Source organism: Drosophila persimilis, unplaced genomic scaffold, assembly GCF_003286085.1.
Source record: "Drosophila persimilis strain 14011-0111.01,24,50 unplaced genomic scaffold, DperRS2 tig00000000-arrow-pilon, whole genome shotgun sequence".
Lineage (NCBI taxonomy): Eukaryota > Metazoa > Arthropoda > Insecta > Diptera > Drosophilidae > Drosophila > Drosophila persimilis.
Window position 1 is genome coordinate 2,314,346 of NW_020825288.1, and position 25,543 is coordinate 2,339,888.

The 25,543-nt window shown below is 46.3% G+C and overlaps 1 protein-coding gene across 3 annotated transcripts; it reads right to left on the reverse strand.

Moving 5' to 3' along the window:
• Nucleotides 1-165: 165 nt before the first annotated feature.
• LOC6594979 (tyrosine-protein phosphatase 99A) lies at nucleotides 166-25,241 on the reverse strand. 3 transcript variants are annotated; one of them, XM_026985302.1, is made up of 12 exons: nucleotides 24,559-25,241; nucleotides 14,065-14,268; nucleotides 12,420-12,700; nucleotides 10,892-11,008; nucleotides 9,596-9,735; nucleotides 3,028-3,317; nucleotides 2,613-2,953; nucleotides 2,383-2,549; nucleotides 1,754-2,309; nucleotides 1,426-1,694; nucleotides 1,069-1,343; nucleotides 166-288 (listed from the first exon to the last, which is right to left on the reverse strand). In XM_026985302.1, the coding sequence occupies exons 1-12, from the start codon at nucleotides 25,040-25,042 to the stop codon at nucleotides 251-253; spliced, it is 3,162 nt and encodes a 1,053-aa protein (XP_026841103.1). In that variant the 5' UTR covers nucleotides 25,043-25,241; the 3' UTR covers nucleotides 166-250. The 3 variants fall into 3 exon arrangements, with proteins under 3 accessions (XP_026841103.1, XP_026841100.1, XP_026841107.1); XM_026985299.1 differs by having other exon boundaries at nucleotides 166-1,343; nucleotides 24,559-25,240; XM_026985306.1 differs by lacking the exons at nucleotides 9,596-9,735; nucleotides 10,892-11,008; nucleotides 12,420-12,700; nucleotides 14,065-14,268; nucleotides 24,559-25,241 and adding an exon at nucleotides 5,390-5,831 and having other exon boundaries at nucleotides 171-1,343; nucleotides 3,028-3,314.
• Nucleotides 25,242-25,543: the final 302 nt, after the last annotated feature.

A 25,543-nucleotide genomic window follows, 5' to 3' on the forward strand; every position in this document is an offset into this window, starting at 1 on the left:
TAAACAACTAAAATACGAATAAATTAGGATAATAAAACATGAGCTTAATACGCGAATGAATAATTTATGGACAATGCGCTAGACGCTTTGCTTTCGACGACTTAAATATTAATAAATACATTCCTATGTATACATACATACATACGTAATTGTATAGATTTTGTTAATTTTAAATATATATATTTTTAAACATTTATAAAATGATTTAATCTCCTAATCGCCATCTGCTGTTGTAAATTTTATCTTTAGTTTAGCCTACAATATCTAAGTTTTGAGCATCTGTCGCTGCTGCAGTTGTGACATTGTTGTTCATCGTAGTTGCGATTGTTGTTGTTGTTGTTGATTCAGGCGTTGTTGTTGGAGTCAGCAGTTCACCAGCCACCGAATTGGCGTTGTGATTATGATGATGCATGTTGTATTGTTGTTGCAGTTGCGTTTGTTGTTGCATCAGTGCCAGCATTTGTTGTTGTTGATGTTGTTCAAAGTTCAGATCATCGAGCATCGGCGTCAGTTCATTGTTCACCAGATGAGCAGCATTATTAGTAACAGTATGGAAATTGGCATTAGTATGGGTTAGATTTGTTGGGGATGCAGTGGGGATGATGTTTGGTGTTGGTGTTGATGTTGGTGTTGGTGTTGCAGTGCCGGTTGTTGCAGTGCCACTCGGACTGGGCATATCTCGCTGGGATGGTGATGGTGGTGACTGGAGTTGGAGTTGGACTGTTGGTGGTGACGGAGATGGAGATATTGGTGGTGCTGGTAGTGGTGGTGGTGTGGAGGTATTGGATGTTGGAACAACTGTGGGCGGTAACAATGATGAGATGGGCAAGAGGCTGGGATTAGTATTGGAGGGTGTATTGGATGCTGTCTCATTTAGTTCACTATGACTACGAGTGGTCTGTATTTGTGTTTGTGGTTGTGGTTGTGGCTGTGGCTGTGCTTGTGCGAGTGCTAGTGGCTGCTGCTGTTGCAGCTGTAGCTGCAACTGTTGCTGCTGCTGATGTTGTTGGTATTGCTGTTGGTGCAGCAGCTGCTGCTGCTGGAGTATGATATGCTGGGGAACATTACCATTGCTGCATATTTTGCTATAGAGATCCGGCGTGGCCGTTGTCACATCCTCGAATTCAGTGCGTAGCGCCGTGCGCTTCAGCAGATTCAAATTGCCAGGCAAAAATGAAAGTATATTGTAGATGACGCGTATGTCCTCGCTGGATGTCCACACCCCGGGCCGCTTATTGTGATACAGCTTGGCATACTGGTAGACATTCGCCGTGCTGCAGTATTCCATCTCAATGGCCAGCGATGAGATGGCACAGAAGGTGCACGCCTGCGCCCCACCGTACCTACAATTGGAAATAACAATATTACAGAAACTGATATCGGAAAAGGGGGGCAGGGCGGGGCAGGGCAGGGCACTGTTTTTACCTGTCCACTATAACAATTGGTCCATTGCGATAGTCATTGCAGCGCTCATGGACGTCCACAATGAAGTCGTAAATGCTGTTCGGATTGGACATCTCCGGCCAGCTGGGACAGTGCAGCATCTTGACCGTCAGCTCGTAGTCATCCTGTATGGACTGAATGACAAAGTCCCGAGTCACGTAGTCGCTCTTGTTGGTCTTGTTCAGATATTTCACGCGATAGTGATCGCTCTCGATGGGCGTGGCCTCGTCTGGCCAGAACTGGGCAAAGTTCTGTGGAGAGCAAAAGGTTTTATAATGCTCAGAAATGATGGTTCATTCGATTGACTTACTATATCATCGAGGGAGGACAGCAGCACGACGGTCTGCGCATTGTGGTCCCAGACCATTTGCCAGAAATCCTTTATCGTGTGGGCCATGGGGTGTTGGGTGACAATGAAGTCCCGCAGCCGCCGGAAGCCGTGCAGCCACGAAGCGTTGATATAGTCGCTGCCGTCCTCGCCCGGCTTGGGGGTGAGATGCACCCGGCTGCCCTCGATGGGGAAGATGGCACCGCGATTCTTGATCGAGTTGACCTGCTTCATGGCCGACGCAATGTGTATGTCCTTTGGCTGGAACTGGATGATGTTCTTGTACTGCTGCTCCAAATATGGAGTGCAGTTCCGCAGCTCCTCGACCTGGTCGCTCGCCAAATTTGTCTCGCCCGATGCTATGGCCTCCACGAGGGCGTCGTGCAGGAATATGTACTGCTCCTCGGTCTGGACAAGGAAGTTCCGCTGGGCCCGGATGTGACGCAGAAAACCAAACACATTCACAATCGATTTCTGTTGGATCTGCTTGAGCATGGCGTCCAGAACGATGTAGGTGCCAGTGCGACCAACGCCAGCGCTAAAAGAAGGCAAGAAAAAGAGGTTTAGATTGGCGCCGGTATAGCCGTGGAGTCTATGGAGCGGCAACACACCTGCAGTGCACGACAATGGGACCAGCCTCGGCGGGATTGGCAGCCGAGGATTTCTTCACGAAGTTCAGCACGGGCAAGGGGTGATCCGGGGTGCCATGATCTGGCCAATTCGTATAGTGATACTGGTAGACAAGCTTCTCCGTGTTGCACTGCTTCTTCTTCTTCAACTGAGGGCGGAAATACATCAATTAATTCCATGGAACTGCCGTGAGTTCGAGGAGAGTACTCACCTTCAGATGCTTGATCTGCAGCGTGCGAACCGTGTACGTGGACATGACCTCCTCCTCGATGAGCTTCACCTGAATGACGCCGTAGGTCTCGACCCCATCCTTCGGCCAGTACATGTCGCACTTGCGTCGGCCGCGCTCCACCAGATTCGTGATCATCACAATGATGGCCACGCGCTGCTCCCAGATCATGCGCCAGAAGCAGTCGAAGGTGTCGGGCAGCGGGCCCTGGGTGCCGATGAAGGCGTGCGCCTTTTGGTAGCCATCAATGAAGTTGGCATTTATGTAGTCCAGGTTCTTCTTTTGTCCCGGCGTGGGATGCAGATGGACGCGACTGTGATCGTCTGTGTGGGATCGAGGGAAAAGGACACTTAGATGTTGCTGCTGTTGATGCACTGCTTATCGAGCTCCCACTTACAGGCTGTGATGTTCAGATAGCGGTTCTTGCGCTTGTTCTCCGGGTGATGGGAGTGCTCGCAGGGCAGGTCGTCGCTGATGCACTCGTTCTGAATGGCCTCGTACTCCCTGCTGAAGCCAATGTCCCCATCTGCGTGCAGCGAGGCCACATGCTTGGCAAACTCATTCACGGGCACTGCGGCACGGATCTCGTCGCCAATCTTGACGGGCACCTCCCAGTCCACCTGCGGGGCGTTGGGATGGTGTGGCGGATCGTCCAGATAGTAGTAGGCAGCGTGGAAGCACTTTCTGCTGAAAATAGATAATACGAGATTCAAGTGTTAATCAAGTTTGTCAGGCAGTCACCATCCTTCGTCTTTGAAGGGGAATCTCAGTGGAACAGCAGGAACTGGGGCAGAATTCACACTGACCAGCCACCAAAGGACTCGCCCCAGATCCTTTTTCTTTACAAATGGCGGAGCTACTTTGTAAATTCCACTTAAAAGAGGGACACTTTCTTTGCGAAACTTGTGGAAATTATGAAAAACAGCTGCAATCAGTTACGGCAGCGTGGCGTGGCAAGGCGTGGCATGCTCTTAACAAAATCAAAATGCATAGATAAGCAGGCAGCAGAGAGGATGAGGATGAGGAGGAGGAAGAGGAGAGTGGGCGGGTTATGGGTGCCTGGTCAGCACACTAATGGCATTCAGCTGCAGCCAGGCAGAAAGGAGTAATTCCCTGACAGAAATATTCATTTCATGGCTAGGTGTCTCCGCCTCACCATCCTCTGGCAAAATTGTGGAAGTTTGTGCAAATATTTTCGCAAGGATGCTTTAAATGAGTGACACAATGGTGGCCCAGGTGAGCATTACTATGGCTCCCTGTTCAATTTCAATACGAGACTAAGTATTTGATTCCCAACACTCCACAGCCCACAGCCCACACCCTATCCACCCCCCATCCCCAGGACATACAAATTGAGGTTAAGTTTTGTAATTGGCTTAAGCGATTACAAGGAGCGCAAAACTTTTCTTCCAAGTTTTCACTAGTACACTCCAGAATGAGAGCGCTAGTGATGGAGAGAGAGAGCGGGAGAGAGCGGAAAGCTTGCATAGAACTTGCCAAGTTTACCGAAACTTTTTCTGCTTGCAGTTGCCTGCAGCTGTTGCTGTTGTTGTCGTTGTTGTTGTTGTTGTTGTTGTTGCTGGCGGATTCTGCAGCTGGATTCTAGACTTGGGTGAAAGTGCCGGCCATAATGGGAATTGAGTGGCCCAGGCCATAGAAACTTTTCATTGGTGTTTTTGTGATGTTTGCTGCGGTTCGTTGCATTTCATGGAATAATTTCTGAGATTCGGCTACGCTGATACGATACTCCGCAGACGGATACTCTTGATCGGAAGTGCTACAGATTATATACAAGAACGTAAGTGATTCCTGGTAACAGCAGTTAGAGGACTACCCTTAACGCATCGGTTGCCAAGCTGTCTCGATCAGAAAGCGATGACTCTGCTATATTCTATATTTTTAGCTCTAATACCAAGTGCTGATAGCGCTTTTTTGCTACACAATATGTCTTTATGTGTGTGTGTGTGTGTTGCTCAGTTTTTGGTCGGTCTGCCCCTTAGAACCGGGCTGACACAGATCTGTCGCGACAAGCAGTTCCCCAGAATTCCCCATAGCTCCATTAATGCCATTGTTTACAAAAAGAAGTTGGAGCGTAAACAAAAGTTGAGCTTTTTGCTGGGAATATGGGAGTATGGCAATCGACAACATTGATAATTTTTCCAATTATTCTTATCAAAAGCACAAGAGTACGGAGCAGGGAGCACAGAGCTCGGAGCACGGAGCACGGAGAACAGATATTCAGCTTTTTGTCTGGCTGTTTATTTGGCTGTGTCCGGAAAAATACGAAATTCTTTTGAATCTATTTACATATGTTGTTCTTGATTCGAAGTTCGAATTCTGTCTCCTGTCCCTTTCCCCCCTCTCTCCCCTGTTGGCACTGCTCACCCACCGAAGATATAGATATCCAACTTCTGCTGTTGTTGTTGTTGTTGTTGTTGTTCTGTTTATCCACGACTTTTGTTATTCTTGCGACTCGTATTACGCACTGAAATGTATTTATTTCTATTTCGTCTACTTCCTTTTTGGCTTGGTTTCCACTCATTTAATATGCATCTGACTTTGACTTCTCTCGAGCTGCCGTGCCTCTCTTTCTCACCATCTCTGCTGTAGCTATCTCTATCTCCAGCTTCTGGGTTTTTTTCTTCTGGTTTTTGCACACACGTGAGAATTGCGCTAAATGACCCACTTGATGATGATCTGTTGTGTGGCGTGTGTGTGTGTGTGTGTGTTGGGGGGGAGGTGCAGCGCGAGGGACTTACGTAAACCAATTTCCACATTGCGATTTACGCCGCAACAGCCTTTGCGACGATGTCGTTGGAGCCAGCATTGGGCTGCTGGCGTTGCCGCGCCCGTCGCTTCCACAGAGCTTTTCCGCGCCACCTGACATGGCGTGCTGGTCTGGTTTGGGCTGGGCCGGGACCGGGGCCGGGGCCGGGGTGGTGGGATGGGGTGAGGTGCGGTGTGTGTCTCTTCTCTACAATTGCATTGCAGTGCTTACAGATTTACACAAATTACGTCATATTCCGCAATGCAGGCCGTGTGTCGCCGGCGCAATTGCAAAATTACGAGTCTCGTACGCGACAACTACGCAAAAAAATACCCGCACGGTGGGACGCACAACACCACAGACACCTCTCTGTCTAATAGGCGATTTCGTTATGACGCCACAAAAAAACACGCAGCACAGGCACAAACACTGGAAAAAACACACAATCTCTCTCTCTCCGTATCGGTTTTACTGTGTTTGCTGTGTTTACTGTGTTTCTTTGGCCCTACATACAGTGTTGCCATTTTAGCCTATTTAAGGCTAGATCTAGCTTATTTGAAAATGGAAAAGCTTGAAAAATCTGTTTATGTTTGCCTTTTATGGGTTATTGTGTAAAATTGAGGTGCAAGGATTTTAGAAAGAAGCTTATTATCCAACTCAGAGAAAGGTAAGCTTCAATAGGATTTGATATTAAAAATAAATAATAATCTGCCGTTTAATTTCAGACTTCCAGATAATTTTGAGACATTGGAAAAACTGCAAGTTTTTGCAGCAGAAAATGTACGCGAACATAATAAAAATCCTAATGATCTCATTTCCATATTGGAACACTTCAACTATAGCAATATAGATGGAATTCTTGCCCAATATGGCAAAATTCACTTAGTCCCTTGGCAAAGTACAGATGACACTATAAAGCTTTGGTCAGAAGTACTGACTTATAAAGATGCTGGCAAAAACAAACCTCTTGAAGAAACCGCTTTATTTGCCATTGAAATTTTAAGTCTACCGTGGTCAAATGCTGCCATTGAACGTGTAATCAGTCAAATTGTTCTAGCTTGTGTTTTGTGAAATCTAGCTTATTTTGATGCTCAAAATCTGGCAACACTGATAAGAGATCGGCGCGGTGCCAAAGCTTTTCGTCAGCTGCCTGATCTTTGGCCCTACATATGTACGAGTGTGTGCGAAAGAGAGCGGGCGAGAGAGCAAGCGCGAACGCATCTGAGCGAGAGCGCGCTGTTTTGAGCTTTCAAAGAGCGGGCAGTTTGGAGAGCAACGCATCAGCTGTTGTGATAACAACAATTGCACGCTGGACGCGGAGTTTTCAATCTTCCCAAAGCTTTACGATAAAAACCCGTATCTTATCTTCGCATATGACTTTGGTCTAACCTTCGCGCTTGCATTGATGATCGTCATTAATTATATTTAACACGTTTAATGCAATCTCTACGAATCGATTTGTTGTTTCCAGGAAGTCTTGCTTAATTATTGTTTTACAACGCATCGCCCATCAATTAAGGAATTGAGAAACAGCGCATTGAACAATACTTGTTGCCATGTACAGAATCGATATTTGTTAATTGTTTAATGGATGGCAAGCCACATCGACACTGTTCGATGCCGTTCGGAAGCTTCTTTTGTGTCAGTTCCGCAAAGTATTTATCTGGTTCAGTCACTGATACTCTTGATAAAGAATCCCAGATGGGGAGGATACTTCACCCACCGCCCACCGCCCCTCTGAGCCACCGCCCCCTCACTGTCAAGACCCACATCGAATATTTTCCATCGCTGTCATGAAATGAAACTTTTTGGCAAAAGTTGCCAGTAGTATGCCGAAAACAATTTCTTGTCAGCCTCGGCTATTCTATTTTTGGCATAGGGAAAAGTTCGAGAGGAAAAACCAGACACACGCACACACGAGCTAGGGACACAAGGGGCACAAGGGGCTGGCTGGGCAAATAAAGCCGTCGACACAAAAACAATGTTCCCAAAACTGCATCAAATATGAAAAACTAACAACACACACACGAGTCCCCATACGACGGGCCACAGCGGCAGAGGGAAAAGTTTTCCCTTTCCTCTGCTGCGGTCGTTGTTGTTGTTGTTTCTGCTGCTATTTCGGTATCGGAATGCAGATGGGGAAAAAAGGGGGAAGAATGAAAGATTTAGTATCCTGAAGTCATAATACTCTCCGCCTGAAGGCGCACTTTTTGAAAAAATACCTAATTTTTCATATGATTTACACCTGTAATTACGGGCTGTTTGCAAAGAGTCTAGACAGAAATTAGAGACTCTACGGGTCGTAACTGTGAGAACCATCCATGCCAGCACGCACATTCCAGAGAACTTCAGTGCGAATTTCAACCTGGATGGCAGCCCGTGTATGCGTAAGGGTATCCATGCAAGATGCTTATCGTTGCCAGCAGCAAATTGTTGCAATAACAAATTCCTACACAAGCTGCACTTAATGGAAAAGTTGCCGGGATTCCGTGTGCGGCTAGGACCTAGCAGGAGCCCTTCGAGCAACTTAGTTAACCTTCCACACTGTGGAGCAGTTATTGAAATATAAATCCCCTGCCAAGTGGGCTTCCGCCAGAAATACCTCGCCCGGTCGAGTCCCCCATGCATGCCACCAGTGGCTGCCACTAAACGTTGATTAGTGCACTGAATATGTAAATTATTTCTCTGAGAGCCGCGCATCTAGCTTTGCAAGAATTTTTCTCGCCCTCCCATACAAAAAAAAAAGAAAAATGTAAACCCTTTTTCTCTGGTTTTTGCTACATTTTTTTCCGCCTGACTTTTGCTCGGGGTTTCCATTTTTCCTCTGGCTTCCACTCGGCTCTGCTCTGCCTCTGAATTTTTTATTTGTTTGCATTGAAAAGGAAATTGTAGAAATTCGCTTTTGTTTGCTTAATAAAATATAATTTTTTCCGCTCTAAAACTTGGGCAACTTGAAGAATGGGATGCCACCACTCTTGGGATGGCCTCCTGCTCTTGGCTGCCACTCCTGGTTCCACTCCTCTGCCGCTACGTTTATTTGTAAAAAATAAATAAAATGGCATTAATTTGTCGGGCAACTCGAGAAGGGGTAAATTGTGGGGCGGACTGGGTCGGACTGGGGCGGGAGGGATGGGGGAGTGTGTGGGTGGGTAACTTTTCGCAGAGCATAAAAAATCGCTTCGACAGAAAATATGTAAAAAATTCCTGCCATTGATGTTGGGAAAAACGCTTTTCATTTTCTTTACACATTTTGTCGTCTCAAAGTGTGGCCGGGGAGGTGTGGGGGCGTTGCCTGTGGCTACAGCCGGATCCGGATGCGGATACGGCCTGGACCTGGACCTGGAGTCGGGTTCGGGCTCGGGCTCGGCAATGGGTTAACCACTTTTACATTTAATAAAGATTTTAAGTAACTTAAAATTGTTTTGCTTGTCTTTGTCTCTGGCTTTGGCTTCGTTTCTTCTTGGTTTCTTTTTGTTTTTGTGATTTGAATTTTAATTAACATTTCCAGTGAATGTGCAGGATGTGCAGGGTGTTGGGGATGTGCAGGATGTGCGGGGTACACTCGTGGAAACACAAAAAATTCCTGCCAAGGCATGCGGTATCTGGTTGCTTTTGCTCCGTCTCTTCCTTTGAGGAAGGATATGCCAGTTATTTCCTTAATTATGGATCGGATTGAGTGGACGCTGCAAAAGGATTACATTCCATTCTGTTTTTTCTCTTCTTTCGTATTTATTTTGGATATTTTCGTGTTAATTATCATTTGCCATAAGTGGGAGTTGGAGCGGGAGAAATCAGAGGGCGTGGCGCCTGCTAATTGGATAAATATTTCCCCCAACGATTTTCTTAACGCTCCGCTGATCGTTTGCGAGTGTTTTAAATAGAAGGACATTAAGTGGAATGGAAATGCGGGGCAAATGTAATAAAGATTAAACGGTGTACAATTTTCGGTGGAGAATGTTCTCGGAAAATGTCCCTCATCGAAGGCGACATATCTCCGCCGTAAAATGTTCATGTAGAGATCTGCCTTTTGGGTTATTTTTATAACTCAATCGGAATGGGGGAAGCAACACTTTGACACGCACACACATCTTCCCCGATTTTATTTATGGAACTGCACGCGACTGAAGACTGAAGAAAAGCAGCTGCTGTTGCACTTGTTTCCCCCGCCCCCCCATATCGAGCATAGAGCGCCACTTACCTCCAGAGGAAGAAGGCCATGATGATCAGTATGATGCCGAAGCAGCTGAAGATGATGCCCACGAGGACGGCCAGGTTGTAATCGTTATGCGATTGCCGGAGCAGTGGCTGGAGCTTCTCGCAGTTCGGCTGCAGTTGGATCTGGTACAGAGAGGAAGGAGAAGAGATTCATATATAAGAGATAATGTAAAATTGAACGGCGTGTGTGTGCATCCTTATTTTTATTGTCCTTTCCCCTTGCCCATCCCTTTTCAGTTTGTTTTCATTTGCCTTGGTTTTTTACCGCCCTGTCGTTGTTTTTTCGGCGAAGAAAAAGGATTTAAATGAGCGGCAACGTGTTGTGCTGTGGTACGGAAAGCGGAAGCGGACCATGTAAATGCGGCCAAAAGGTGCAGGGCCACTTGAAATTCAGGCAACAACAGCAACAGCAACAACAATGAACAATGAATTATGAATGAGGGGCGGAGGGGGCCACAAAAAATATTGCTGCATACTTATGAGGGCGTGTCGCTGCGGTTTACTGTTACTCTGCCATGAAAGTACACTGAGAGAAATCCAGATACATACATATCGAAAGATTAAAACCGCCAGAGTGGGATCCTGTCCCATTTTTTGGTAGGTGTATCCTACGAGGGCTCCGGCCACGGGTTGAGGTCAACTAAATTGCTATATTTTTGCCACAACTTCAGATTATATTTTATGCATGCAACAAAGTTTGTGGGGCCTGCCGCTCTCCCCTCTCCCCTCTCCTTTGTTTGTTCCGGCTGAAATGTCATTAAGGATGTTGTTATGACAGGCTGAAAGAGTTGCCTTCGTAAACGGAACGCAGCTAGGCCGCAAATGAGTGGGCGTGGCCATTGTGCTGTACGTCATTAAATGAGCATAAGCCACTCATTACGCATACGCCCCGGGGGCCGGGGCCACCGAACATGTCTCAATAATGCATAGGCGAAATAATATTGTAGGTACTCCCCTCCTGGCAGAACTTTGTCAGTTATTTATGCATATATATTGCCACATTTTCCCCCAGACAGGAAGAGCACATCCAAGGAAAACCCAAGTCTGCATAGTTTTTTGGACATGTAATCTGATATGGAAACTGACAACGCCGACGCGTTGCCACGTTGCCAACTTTATGGCATGCCACGGCTGTGCCGCTATCTCCGTGTTGCACTTTTGGCCAATTTCAAAGGGAAATCCCAACTTTTTCACAGCCATGTGGCAGGTGTGGGTTGCACACACGGCTTGTGGCAGGTGTGGGTGGGTGTGGCATTTGATATCTTTATGTGCTACTTACAATCCTTGACTCTGAGAATTTGCCCAAGACGATTTTCTTTGGATTTATGACACTGAATGTTGCCGCTGCCACTTTGACCTCGTAGTACGAATTGGTTGTTAGATTTTGCAGAATCATCTGTGGGGGAGAAACAGCAGAGAAATGGAGTTAGACATGGAGTTATTTTAGGGAACATTTTATTATAATAAATATTAAAAAGAAATCCCTTTTATCTGAAGTGAAGTTTTGCTTGCAAAAATCTCTGGAATTGGAATTAATATTCCAGCAATAAATGTAAATGATTTTATTTCCTGGCCATTATTAGAACCAGTTTTCTTTTGGTCAGAACCCAGATTCGATTGGTTTTATTTTATTTTCAGTTTTCTACGAAAATCGATGAAATTGTTGCATCTTCCATTGCCTTCAAGTGCTTGACTCATTCGGGACTCGTTGGCTTTCAGGCCGCATAAAATGGAAATGAATCATCTTCAAATATTATTTATACATATGAAAACTTTACAATTTTCGGGCATATTCATATGGTATGCATGTATGTGTAAGTAACACACACAAAAAGAATGAATGAAAATGGAAATAAAAATAAAAATATAGAATAAAGAACGATTTCCATTCCTGTTGTTTAGTTGTTCAACAAAAAGCTTGTTTGCCGCTACAAAATATTTCAATTACAAAAATATTCGAAACTGACCAGAAAAAAATGCATACGAGAAACAGATAGAGCCAGATAGGGAGGGAAGGGGTGAGGACTTTGCAGTTTTAGGTGGGGGAGAGAGGCGGCTGTGTATGATAAAATTTTATTGTTGCGAAATTTGTTCGCTCTGCCACATTCCCCACGACAAACTTTTACATTTTTTCCCCTTTTTTTTCCACGGCGCTAAATAAAATGGAAAGACATGGCACAAAGGGGGGCAGTTTTTTTGTATTTGTTTTGTTTTGTGCCGGAAAAACAACATAAATTTAATTTATTTTCGCAGGTGGGTAATCCCTGTGCATGTGTGTACACACACACAGCCGCGTGTGTGTGTGTGTGTGTGTGGCTGAGGGGTAGATCGTGGGTTTTTTTGCTGGCCGCACAAAAGTATGCTACACTTTTCGAGCCGCGTGCATTTTTTTGGGATAGAAATTGTTGTGAAATATTTACAGTTATCTCCGCCCCCCACCGCCCCCACTCGTATGCGGCGTTGGCTTCTCTCTATGCTGTTTGTTGCATAAAAATGCAATTATTATTGCCAGCATTTTATTTTCGACTCTTTTATCGCATATCTGTGTGTATTAGGCAGTTTATCATGGAAGTTCTCGTTGTTTTTTGGGTTTTTTTGTGAGCTTGTTCCCAGCCAAATGGCCGCGATAAGCCAGCACGATTGACACATCACAAGGCACCCCAGAAAAGGTCCAACAAAAGTGGCAACACCCCCCCGAGGGCCACTAACAATGACACAAAAGCTGGACTCTGGCCTCTGGCCATCCTGGCATATGATTTATGAGTTCCAGACTGCCATCATTCATTCATCTGCTCATCTGTACTTACCGCCGTTTCCAGTTCCTTGGCCGAGGCATTGATCCGAATATCCCGATGCGAGTCCTGGCCCGCCAGACGCGTCTTTATCACGTAGAAGTCGATCGTGTTGTAGAACTCGTAGGGTCTTCGCCAGCGTATCGTTATGGACTCCTGCGAGTGGCAGGTGAGATTCACAATCGCCGGCGCACTGGGGCCCCCCACGTCCGTGCGCTGGGCAATCTGATCGGAGGGTTCGCCCTCGTTCTTGGTGGTAAACGCCTTCACAATCACCCGGTAGTCGGTATAGGGTCCTGCAAGGCACAAAAAAAAACATATTTTCATTTAGACGTGGAACAAAACCATCTCTTAATTCGTTTGGAGCTCCGATTCCTGATTTATTTATTCGTTTGATGGCTTCTGTTTGTCTCATTTACACTCGGTTTCGTCCTGAAGTGGCAGCTGAGGGTTTTATTGCTTCGAAAACAGAACGTCAGCTCCATGCAGGGTACACTCGTATGTGTGTGTATCCTTCAGGGCTTATTATGAGACACGTCACCGCATGTCAGGGTGCAGGGAGCACAACACAACGCGACGGCTGACGGCTCGACGGCTCCATTGCCGGTCCGGTTTTATAATTAAATTTTATTAAACAAAAAGGAAAGGCTCTCCGGACAATGGACCGATTTTTCCGTGAAAGTGCAGTGCAGTGCAGTGGCGGAATAAAAGAGCGAATGAAAACGGAAAAGCCTGGGGCGCTGATCTGGCGCTGAGCTGTCAGCTTAAATTGGATTTAATTAACAGCAAGAACTGCTGACATCTACTTGGATTAAATTTGGGAATAATTAAACGTTGCCAGGCAGCCGGCAGCTGGCAGTCGGCAACATGCAACCTGCAACCTGCAACCTGCATGCCACAAACATGCCCCCCCCCCAAAGGGAAAAAAAGAAGAGTCTTTGAAATGTTTGGTGCATGTGAGTGCGAGCGAAACTTTGTGGCAAGTGTTGCAGCAGGTGCGGCGGCAGGCAGCAGGCAGCACCTGACTCGCGTATAATTAAATTAAACAATGGGGGTTGGGGCTCCATTCTGATGCGGGGCATAACTTTGTTGCAAGTTAATTGCAGCGCTCCCAGGGTCCCGATCCCACGCTCCCCTAAGTAGCTGCTAATGCCGCGGTGCCTCAGCCTCAGCCTCAGCTTCAGCTACAACTATGCCACCAAAAATGCTTGTGCTGTATCTTAGGGATGCTCATTTCCAGCCCTGGGGCATGGGGCATGGGCATGGGGCACGGTGCGGGTGCGGGTGCACAATTATAAGCGTCAAAAGTTGTTAACAAACAAAAAGTGGCAAGCGAGTGGCAGCAGGCACTTGAAACTATTTAATTACAAAGCGGCGGGCAAACAATTTGACTCGGGCTTCAATTAGAGGTAATAATAGCTCCGGCCTATACCCCCACCCCCACCCCCTATTGGTATTCCACGGCGGGGAGCTTCGAGGAGGTGTAGGCTGTTGTTCCGCCCCGTGGGCGTTCCAACTTTTCAAGTGCCTCGCGTTCCGCCATTGACTGCTTGACTGCTCGACAGTTTGATGGCCGCCCACCCCGCCCCCCCCTCTTTGGGCGGCCGTGACTGTACTTTTCCCGGCACCGGCTAAGGAATATTTAAAGCGAAAATCTTACGCAAATTCTGCAGCTCAAAGTGTATGAGGGTCTCCACCGAATTCCGCGAGTTCTTCACAATCTCCACGCCCGTCTGGTTGTCGTGTATGTGGAAGACATGGTAGCCGGCGATGGCCCCGTTCTGGTTCTTCGGCGGATGCCACGACATCGTGATGCTGTTCGCGGACACATCTAGTACGGTGAGATTCTGGGGCTTGCTTGGCACTGCAAAGAGGGAAAGAGGAAGAGAGGGGGGAGGATGAGTATCAAAAAGTCAAAAGTTAAATTTGCTCATGTTCTTAGGACATGTTCGGGTTGCATACTTTTCGGCTCAGAGCCACAAAAGTTAGGCAAACAATTTATTAAGAAGGAGTTCCAGAGTGCAGGGTATCGACTGGCGGATACCCAGGGATGGTATTTCATTTAAAGATTTTTAAGTGGAGAAAAATACTGTAGTTTTTGGGGAGAACTTGTGGTTACTTCTGCTGTCCCTTTTACTCTCTCTTTTTGTGGCAATAATCAACGAAAAGGAGTAAGCGAGATGGCAGTAGTGTGGGTTGCTCTTTCTCTCCCAGTAAACAGTATTGCTGATTCTTTTGCGAAAAAACCTTATATATTTATGTTTATTCTTATTATAAATGTTTTCCAGAACTTAAAAATTGTTTTTGAATTGAATATCTGTAATGAATTAGCTTGAATTTTTAAGGTATCAGATATAAAGATGATTTCTCACGTTTTTTTAGGTATAAATTTCCAGATTTTTCGATGCTGGAATCTAAATATATTTCAAGGATTTTCAGAACACCTAAAATAGATGTTCTTCGGTCTAAAGCAAGGTTTTTGTGCTGACTGAAAATTCTTTTGAAATATTAAAATGTATTTTTTTGTCGGTTAGTTCTTCCTCCATTAATATGTTTCGGGGCTCATTTTGAGAGAACGTCTATGTTTCACACATCTGATGGGCTCTGCTCTTTCTATCGGGCTGTTGTTGTTGTTTTTCCTGCCAAACAGACACTCCTTTGATGCCACTTGCGTACAGGGTATCATTAATAATACCCTTTTGCTTTGAGTGCGTTGGAAAGAGATTGCCAACTTTGGAGTTATCAAAGGCCACGCAGCTGTTTAATGTTCCAAAATTCTGCACTCCCCTTGCAGCAGCCCCCTCTGCCCATACCCCCCTGTCACCACAAAGCAATCGCGTATTTGTATATGAGAAATGTTTGCATACTTAGCGGCGCAGGAGCAAACACACACACAAACACACACACAGTCGTAGGAAACGACACGCCGGATGACGCCAAATGACAATGCATAAATAATTTATTAAATAACAGAAAACAGAAAAGAAAAGGAATGAAAAAAGAGAATCAAATAGAAGCGGAAGCAGCAGCAGAAGGAGAAGGAGGAGCAGAAGTAATCGCAACGAATGAAAGAAAGAAGAAATAAATTGAAATGAATATTTTTCAGAAGCAGATAAAACAATTTATATTCAAATGGCAGGCAGGAACAGGGGACGGGGACAGGGACAGGGACATATGTGAGACGGAGGGTAAAGTGTGCTGCAAAAAATTATATATTCAATTACGGGAGGGGGAGGAAGAGACAGCAGGGAGGGAAGGGGTGCCTCAGAGGAGCAAAAGAATTGGCGCAAGTAAAGCGCAACGTAATCGAAGGGCATAAAGAAACGGAAATGCGATTGCCGGCAATTTATTATGGCCTGCACTTTCCACTGGGGCAGCACTCCTCACACAGATACAGCACACACACACACACACACACATGCAGATGATGGTGGCTTATAATCCAAGGAAACCAAACGGATGCAAAAGCTCTCTAGCAATAATTTCATTTGCAAGCCAAAGGACAACACTCGACCATGTGTGACAGCCAAAGGGGTTGATCTCGCTCTCTCTCTCTCTCTCTTTCTTCCTTTCTCCCTTTCCCCTTGTGTATGTGTGTTTGTGTGTGCAAGTGGCAAAAAGCACTAAATGGTAATTTATTTTACTAATACAACAAAAGCCCTGCCAGAAGGAACGAGGGGCGGTGGCAAAAACGTTTTCGCAATCAAAAGAACAAATGAGTGACCCGAGGGCGGGCCCAGGCCAGGCCAGGCCAGGCCAGCCACTTGACCCCCAACACCGAGTGGGGCCATAAGACTTTTGCCATGCAAATGCGATAAAGCTTAACAAAACACCACATTCTCATTCCCATTTCCCCTTTACACAGGAGGGGACCGGGACCGGGACCAGGACCAGGACCAGGACACATGAGCACATGAGCACATGGCTGGGCAGAATAAACAGTCGCTGTCAATGTATAGAAATTTATACAATTCAATAAATGGCATTTCTCCTTTCTTTGGCTGTACTTCTTCTACTAGCACTCCGCTCCACTCCATTCCATTTCGATCTTTGCAATTGCAAACGGAAACGGAAATGGAGAAATGGACAGAACGCGAACAGTAGAAGGAGTAGGAGTCAGGCAGGCATCTGCTGCATCTGCAAAAAGGAAGAGGAACGTAAAGGAAAAAGCCAATTTATAGACTCGGAACTCAAACGCGAAGGACTCGCTGCCCCCACGAGCAGAGGGCGAGGGCGAGGGCGAGGGCTGTATTAAAATCAATTAAGCAACAAAGCCCCCAACGACAAATGTCCTCGCCCGGGCGTTCAGGTGGGGCTGGTACTCACAGAAAAGTTAATAGGTTTGCCAGTTGCCAAAGACAGCTGCCAGGCGGCGTGTGGCAGGCGGCATGTGGCATGTGGCAGGCGGCAGGTGAGACACGACTCTACACGACACGACACCCCTTTGGCAGCACTAAGTGCTTGTGGATTGGCTTGTGTTTGGCAAATATTACATGAATAATTGAGAGTGCTGCTGCAGCTGGGAGAAAGTCGGAAATCAATGGGCAATGAACTATCTCGGGGGGGATCCTCACAGCCTAAGAAAAGCCCTGGCAAATTAAAAGAAAACAATAGCCGGGCGCCGGAAGTAAGCCAAGTGTGAAAAAGCCAGGGAAAATCCGCCATAGAATAGGCACACATCGTCGTGGAGCACCCTCGAAGGGCGCGCGCGTGATTATTTTCACAAAGGCAAAGGCAGGAAGTAAAAAATGAAAAAAATGAAAGAAAAAACAACAAAAACTAGCGAAGGAAAATCAAGGGAAGGGCGAGGGGGGGGGGGGGGGGGGGCGGAGAAGTGCGCCTGGAAAAACCAATACGGACGACGTGCTTAAGTTGTTAAAAACTCCAAACAAAGAGGCAGCCTTTGAGGAGAGTCGCGCCAAGGGGACACCAAGGTGTGTGCGTGTGTGTGTGTGTGTGTGTGCAGAGCAAATAGCATTAAGTTGTCTGAGCCTCGAAAAAAACAACAACAAAATAAATAAAAACGTATAACAACAACGACAACGGCTTGAGGGAGAAAAAAAACTTAGCTTGAAAATGAAGAAATAAAAATATAAAAGGAGGGACCGAGGCCCAGGATACCCTTCAAGGTCCCTCAGTCGCTTAAGAGTTTCCAGTTACATTAAAAAATATTATTACATTTTTATTAACTTCCTATACAGGAAACAAAAATATATAAAAAATTAAGAAAAATCGAAAATAAAGAAATTAATATTTTATGTATTGCAAATGTGGTTTAGGTTTCAGTTTAAGTGCATTAAAAATAGGTTTTACTTGTAGCCCTAGGAATAAACATAAATTGATTACTTGATATAGCCGCATCTGGGGATCTGGGAGATATCTTGAAATAGTTATCCATGAAGAAGAAACTCCACAAGGGAATTTGGATATTAAGAGAGTCCCAAAGTTCTTCTTTCGTTGCAAACCGTCTAGGAAAATCCCTATACCCTTCAGCAAGATGACAACGTACGAGTGCAAGTTGTAGGGTTGGCTGAGGACTTGGGCTCCATTGTCGTTGGGGCATATGCCTTATTTAGTTGTTGCTCTTGGAGCTTTATTGTTGTTGCCTAACTTTACGAGCCGCTTTACGGATTTGGCCAGACGTAAAAACTAAACAAAAGCCGATGTGCAGAGACAGAGGGGGGCAGGGACGGAACCAACAGGGTGCAGAAAAAGACACACACACACACAGGGGGGAGAAGAAAAGAGCGAGAGAGACACACTCATAAATAGAGGGAAAAGAGAGAGAGAGAGACAAGCAAACAATTAGAAGGAGTTGGGAACAAAAGTACACACACACACTGACGCACACACACACGCACACATAAAGGACGCCTCGGATGCCTGGCTTTGAAAGGCGTCAAAGGCTCCAATCCTCCCGCCGCCCTTCAACAAAGGCACAAAAATTATGCGAAATAAAGTCCAAAAAAAAAGAAAAACAAGAAAAAAGAGAGGAATAAAACAACATTCCGCCAACAGAAGCAGCAGCAGCAGCTCCCCCGTCCACAGCTTTGATGGCCAAGAGCAAGCCCCGCTGAATGGGCCAAAGGCTCCACAGAGCGTGCCAGCACTTGGCGGAAGTAACGCGGCAGCCATTTTGAATGCACATGTGTACGTATGAGTGAGCTAGTGTTAGTGCTAGCGAGTGTTTGTGTGTGTTGGTGTGTGTGTGCGCCCCTTTTTGAACTTTGATTGCAGACAGCTTGAAGGTGACTTTTAAAGAGGACTTTCTGCCCTGCTGCCGGAGTGATTATGAAAATGTTCAACCAAATTATGGAAAATTCCACAAAATGCACGTCAGGCCACGCGCTGAACCCAGGGAGAAATGCCACAACCGACCGAGGGGCACTGCCGCATGTCCAGCATGTTGTTCGAATAGCAAGAGAAAAGATCTAAGCTTCTTCTTTTGGACCTTGGCCCCAAAATAGACTCAATCAGGAAACAATTCCGACTGGTTTCGATTTAATCAAGGCATTGGCATAATAATTATAGGCTTTGGAGCAATTGGCATTGCATTTAATTGAATGCCTTTAATTAGTGAATAATTATTAATGAAATAAAATGACTTTGTTATCGAATGTGACGCAGATTATGTTTTATTTACGACTATTAATAACAGAGAATTATAATTATTGGGTTATCAACAAGCCATTAAATGGAAACCAAAGCGAATGAACAAGTTATTGAGTCATCGAATCATCGAAACAAATGCATGAATCAATGAAATATGGCATTCCTATATGGGATATTGGATGCCACTTCATGATTACGGAACCAAATCAATGAAACCTTTGGCGGAAAAGGATCAAAAGATTATTAAGCCCCCAAGAATCAATTGGAAATATGTCAGAATTTGAAGCACTTTTAAGATAATTATTTCAGGCCAAGAATCAATCGAATTTTATACAGTTTTAATCCTCATTAAGGAGTGAGCTCCACTCCACTTCATTTGCCTTAACGGCTCACACATTTTGATGGATCTTTTGTCATTCATGTAATGGCAAAATTGTAGCCTAGACATTTGCCAAATGGCCGCCAGCCGTCTTTGAGCACAAAGTCCTGTCAAATGCACAAATAAACGGCATACTTCGAATGTCTAGGCAAATACACACTCGCAGATACAGATACGGATACGGATACGTATAGAAGACAAATGGAAGCTTCAAAGTGCTTTTGTCAGTGTTTAAATTGAGGCGACGTCGACCCTTTTGAGTGGGATTTGTGTTGCGTAATTTGGCCAACACTTTGAGAACCTCTGACATGTGTCGGCTTTCGAGGGTCAAACAGACCCCAAAAACCTTCCAAGCGTTACGCTTTAGGAGGACTGGCTTTAAGGTTGGGCCTTGTCCGGAATTTCGACTAATTAAGAGAGGGCCAAGACCCGTCTGGCTGGCCCCAGACTGCGGATGGTTGCATTTTCCTGCCTTCGTGGCCAAGAGTCGGCCGATAAGGCCGCAAAGCCACAGCAGAGCCGCCTCGGGCTTTGTGCCACGTTTATCGGCAGGAAGTTGCACATGGAAGCACCATCATCATGAACGAACGACGAACGACCAGCCATCCGGCCCCGGCCCCGGGTTCGGGCTCGGGTTCGCTTGTTTTTCGATGCTTGAGACACGGAAACTGTTTTAGGATCGGGCGGTGGCAAAAACAGGCATCAATGTCACGTTCAAAGTGTCGAGTTGTTGCACTAACAAGGTGTTTATGATTTAAAGCGCCATTCGCCCCAAGGACAGTCCACAATGGAGGAGGAGGAGGAGGCGCTGCTAGCGGGTAGCTGGCGGCCCGGGCAGACAAAAGGCATCCACGACATGTCATGTGCCTTGAAGTGCAAAAAATGCCAGTCCTGTGCAGTGCCCTCTCGAATGGCGTTTTTCGTAGGCGTTTCGCCCGAGGGTTGCTACCCCTTCTCCATTCCCACCTCCACATTCCATTCGCCACAAGAAAAATTGACATGTTGAAGTGCAGTTAGGCGGAAGTTGTCTATCTGCCCCCCCAAAAAAAGGGTGTGGGCGTGACTAAATGCGGGTCGGCACGTGGGATGTGCGATAACAAAAAAGGAGCAGAGCGGAACGGAACGGAGCATAAAAAAGGGCTTATCTGTGTTCTTGGATTTTGATTTCGGTTCCTTTTTTGTGTGGGTGTGTGGGTGTTGCCATGACGTGGGCCATCTATCAAAACGTTTTCTCTTTTTTTTGCTGCCAGGTTGGCTTTTCCGAGGGGGGGTTCATAAATTAGCCGCAGCAGAGTGCAGTGCACAGCCGATAAGTAGGCAACACATTTGAGTGTGCTCTGGGGGGTGGGGGCCGTGGAAAAGCGCAGCTCCAAGTGGGTTTCCCTCTGCGGAGTGTCAAGTGCCGTTTGCGCTGTCTGCGAAGGTTCTTCGGGGGCTTATCATTGTCAGGCGGGAGACGCGCCTTGAGCACGCGCCACAGCGTATCTGTGTGAGGGGAGTACTTACGTGTGTGTGCAGGCCATGTTGCAAATTAAAATCAAGACAGCAGCAAAGCCCCAGCTCGAATGATTGATGGCTGTTTTTCATCGCACAACTGTAAAAAGTTCAATGATTTATGCTTTTCCCCAGAATGCTGCTCTTGTTGTTGTTGTTTCTGGCTAAATGATTGTTTTCCCCCCCCTCCTGGAGATCTCCTGGCTCATTCACTACTTTGCACTTTTAATGTATTTCTTGACAAGTCATGTTCATAACTCAGTGTCCTGTAAAATTCACAGGAGAAGGAAGGAGAGCGGTAGGGACTTCCCCTTGAAACTTTCCACTGGATAAAGTTCGAAATCAAAGTTTTGGCGCTGCTCGGTTTTTAGTAGTAGTTATTTTTGGGGCAGGACTTTGTGTTTTTGTTGTTGCTTTTGCCTTTGCTTTTTCGGTTTATTTCGTGCACAGAGACGCAAATCATTTGTCAAAATACTCGCAAAGAGCTGCTGCTGCTCCTCCCTCTCGATGGCTGTTTGCCGTTGACAAGCCAAAAGTTGTGCCAATTTGTATTAGAAACTTCGCTTGGGGCCAGGCCTGCGACCGTGCCGGAAATGGACGATGGCCAATGGACCGCCGACCAACGACCCACCTCCGACCAGGGACTGCTTGCCACTTTATGCTCCAAGAGAGCGCTCCGCTTTGCTCATCGCCAAAGTTCAGGGTGCGAGTGGAATATTTATCTTCAGAGTGTTTGCATTCGAGTCGCGGTGGTGCGTCGTACAGTGCGTGACGTCTCTATAAGACGGCTTGGGCTTCCACAATCGATGGACTCTAAACAGAGTTCGCAAATATTTGGGCTTCTAAACTTCGTTTGAAGTCGATTAATCATCGTTTGCTATCGAGCTGGCTGAGTTATCGGTCACTAATCGCATAAATTATCGTGTCAACTACTGTTGTTAGATAGTTACTTGTAAATGCGATAGATTTTCGATGGAATTCAACTAAAAAACATAGCAGTTCATTTGGTTTCCGATTAATAATCGAAAAAATGCCAAAAAATCACAAATCTTAGTTCTAGCTTACATCTTATAACTAATTCTACCAATTAAAACGTGTCAATATTATTTTCGGTAATTTTGTAATCAATTCGATAACTATTTCGCTGATTATCAAGTGAATATCTTAATTAAACTGTAAGTGCAACAAAAACTGATTATCTTTAATTGGTAATCTCGAAAGATTCTTCTGGATGTCACGCACTGTAGATAGAGATTTGCAGTTTCATCACGACACGGCCATCTCCGATTCATTCGACCATTTATTCTGTTTGTTGGCCATTAATTCCGATTCTTGTGTGGCAGTTTCCAGCTGTCAAAGTTGTTTGTCAACTGCTGTTTGTCATAATGCCCGAAAGTTTGAAAGAAGCGCCGCACATCTGACAGATACTTCTCGCACTTGGTTGAGTGTAAATTGGTGTACTTCTGCCTTCGCTGCCTCTGCCTCTGGTTTCCATTTTATGCCACTCGAAAATATTCAAGTGCCACTGACACTCGGCACTCCTCTTACCCTCTCCCCCGCACCCTCTCCCTCACGCTCCACATGAAATTAGCGCCATGGAGCGTGGGGGGGCTCTTTTGATGAACTGCACTTTTCATCTCATCGCGGGCCGTGAAGACAGAAAGTGTTACCGAATTGTGACAGCGCAGCTGCGTCTCGGAAATGAATTTACAAAAAATGAACTCCACACCGGCTTGGGGCTGATTGAGGCAGCAGGGGACTACTGCTGCTCGTGGCACTTGGCTGTGGCTGTTGCACGAAAGTTTCGGCCAAAAAACAATTAATTAAACTAATGACTCGCTGGATTTGGGCACCGGGTTTATTAATTAAAGGGTTTTGCTGTTCGACGGGGGGCCACAAGGCCGCTACGATGAGGTTGCCAAAAGGTTCCATTACCTTTAAGAATTATTGGAAATTAAGTGGCATTTTCCTCTATTGATTCGAATGGAATTTTAATGTTCTTTAGTTACATTTTCTTTCGAGTTTTTTCCACAATATTCCTGGGATTTTCCGCATTGCTGGTTTATGTTAATTCAAGCAAAAAAGGAACAATTCTTGTTCTAAATTATGTAAATTGTGTGGAAGCAATACATATAATTCTCTCGGTAATTCCCATTTATCATTTGCTAAAAACAAATGCACAGTACGAGTGGAGGAGGTGGAGGCATGACTCTCATACATATCGGCCTATCTATAGAATTCTCTGAGACTGAAATACTAATTACTGGCACGAGAAGCAGTTTTGCTCAAATGACGCCGCTGTCAGGCGGCAGGGCAATTTGTATAAATTTTTATTTATTTATTTAATTTTCGTTTCGAGCTGATCTGTGGCTCTCGGGCATGCCATTCGAGTGTTCGATGAAGCAGGGACCTTGAGCTACTCAGGGCACACCATCGCCCCACCCCTTTGGCCTGATTACGCCCACTCTTTCTGGGCCATAATTTCTCTCATTAATGCGAGGGCTGGCCCAGACCCAGCAGCAGAATGCAACCTAATACTGCTTTTGCGTGTGGCCAGCAAATCAGCCAGCACGTCCTCCCCTCCGTCCGCTCGGGTCAAGACATTTTCCGTGCAATTTCCCCAGCTGTCTGTCTGTCAGTCAGTCAGTCACTCAGGCACTGACTCCCTACAAGGGCACGCAAGGGGCATGCATCGAGCGCCATGCAAATTGATCAAAGGCTACAATTTCTTGGCTCTAATCTGGTAGTCGGACGGGGGGCGGCGGGCGGAGATGTTGTCAGCGGCTTGAATTTAATGACATGACCATAAAAATAGTTGCTGCAGCTTAACAATAAAATACCAAATAATTGTGGGCCATAAAAGTTAAGTTGTTAATTGTTTCGGCCACAATCCAGGCCTGGGCGGTACGGGGCGCCACATCGCGTGTCCTGTTTGCCGACACACATTTGCACACAGCAGGAGGAGAGTGAGGAGGGGGGAGAGGGGGGATAGGCAGCAGGAAGAAAGATGGCTTCGCTACCGAATGAATGGCTGTTGTTCTTGTTGTTTGGCACCCGCTGGCCAAGTTTTAACGAGCAGACGGCCGCCTGTCAATGCCCGGCCATATTTCACGGGAGCGGGGGCCCAAAAAAGGAGGACCAACTACAACTGCTTTTGGGCCCGGCCAAAACAATGTTAAATAATTCATTTGGCGAAAGCTGAAAGTTTTGCGTGAGAATTTCGCCATATTACACGAAGGGGGGCCCCTCCGGCTGCGTGCTAAACCGGAAATGAAGGCCCGCTTAATTGCCCTGAAGTATGCAGGCAATCGTAGGCCTTGTCCTCTTCGTCCTGGCTGTTGCTGGACTAATCTATATACTTTGCTTTATTGTTGCTCGGCAGATAATAACTGAGCAACTGTCTGTGTTGGGGCACGGCTCAGGGCGTCCCGTGGCGTCGTGGTGTCAATGAACCACGTTGGCAGAATAATTGCCAAGTCCTGTCAATGCCTATCGAACTTTATTTGTTGCTGTATTGGTGATGGACTGCCAGGGGGCGTGCCCCAGGGCGTACTTTGCCAAGTTCCTCAATAATTTAGGCATCGACACAGCACAGCAAAGGGTTACAGAAGTTCAAAATGTATCTATACGGGACACAGGATACAGAATACAGGATCTGGCAATATTTACCATAACTTTCGTCGACTGCAGCATAGGGGGGTGTGGCGTCGTTGAAGCCGAACCCGGAACCATTGCCCATTTCCCCGGCCACGGGAACGGGCCCGGGCACGGCGTTGGCGAAGGACAGAGTGGTGGCCGGCACCTCTGGCGGCTGATCCTGCTGCTCGATGGAGGTGGGAGATGTGGGCTGCTGCTGCTGCTCGTCGGGGTGGAGCTGGGAGGTGGTGCTGTGGGCGCTGGTGGTGGTCGATGCCAGGTTGAATTCAGTCTCAAGTGTTTCCCATCCGGAGCCGGTCTCGGCCTCAGCGTTGACTAGATCGGCCAGATCACGATTCGGGCTGCTGCTGCTGCTGTTGTTGGCCATCGGCGTTGGCGCCGTGAAGGGCGCCGGCGAGGAGGTGGTGGGCAGCGCCGTGGCACAGTGCTCCGCAATGCTGGCGAAGAGCATCAGCTTCAGTAGGGCTCGCAGCAGGGCGTGCTGGGGGCGTGGCATGGCGATTCGTTGTTGGAAGTCGGAGTTGAAGATGGTTTCTGTTGGGGTTTGCCCCTCTTTGATTCTCACTCGTTTTTGATTCACTTTGTGCGTGCTTTCGCTTTGTTTTGGAGAGCTTTTTGTGCGTTCTCGTCCCACCGTGCAGCAGGACTGAAAGTCTTTTGATTTTCTCTCGTTTTGCTTACAACATTTTGTGCGTTTGTTTTGTTTTTGTTGTCTGTATTTTGTGCAGTTTTTTACTTAATTTTACGATCGAGATTCACTCTAAATACTATATTTAAATGATTTCCATTTTGGCACTAAAAAATACTAGTTTAAATTAACGAATGCGGAAGAGGCGGAGAGCAAAAGCCAAGCGAAGCTTATCTTTGTTCTTCTTTCTTCGATGATTCGCTGGCTGCTGCTGCTTCTGCTGTTGCTGTTGTTGTTGTTGTTGTTGCGCCTCGCCCCATAATGTAATAATAATTGTTGCTTTGGTGTAAAACATTTTTCAAATCTGCC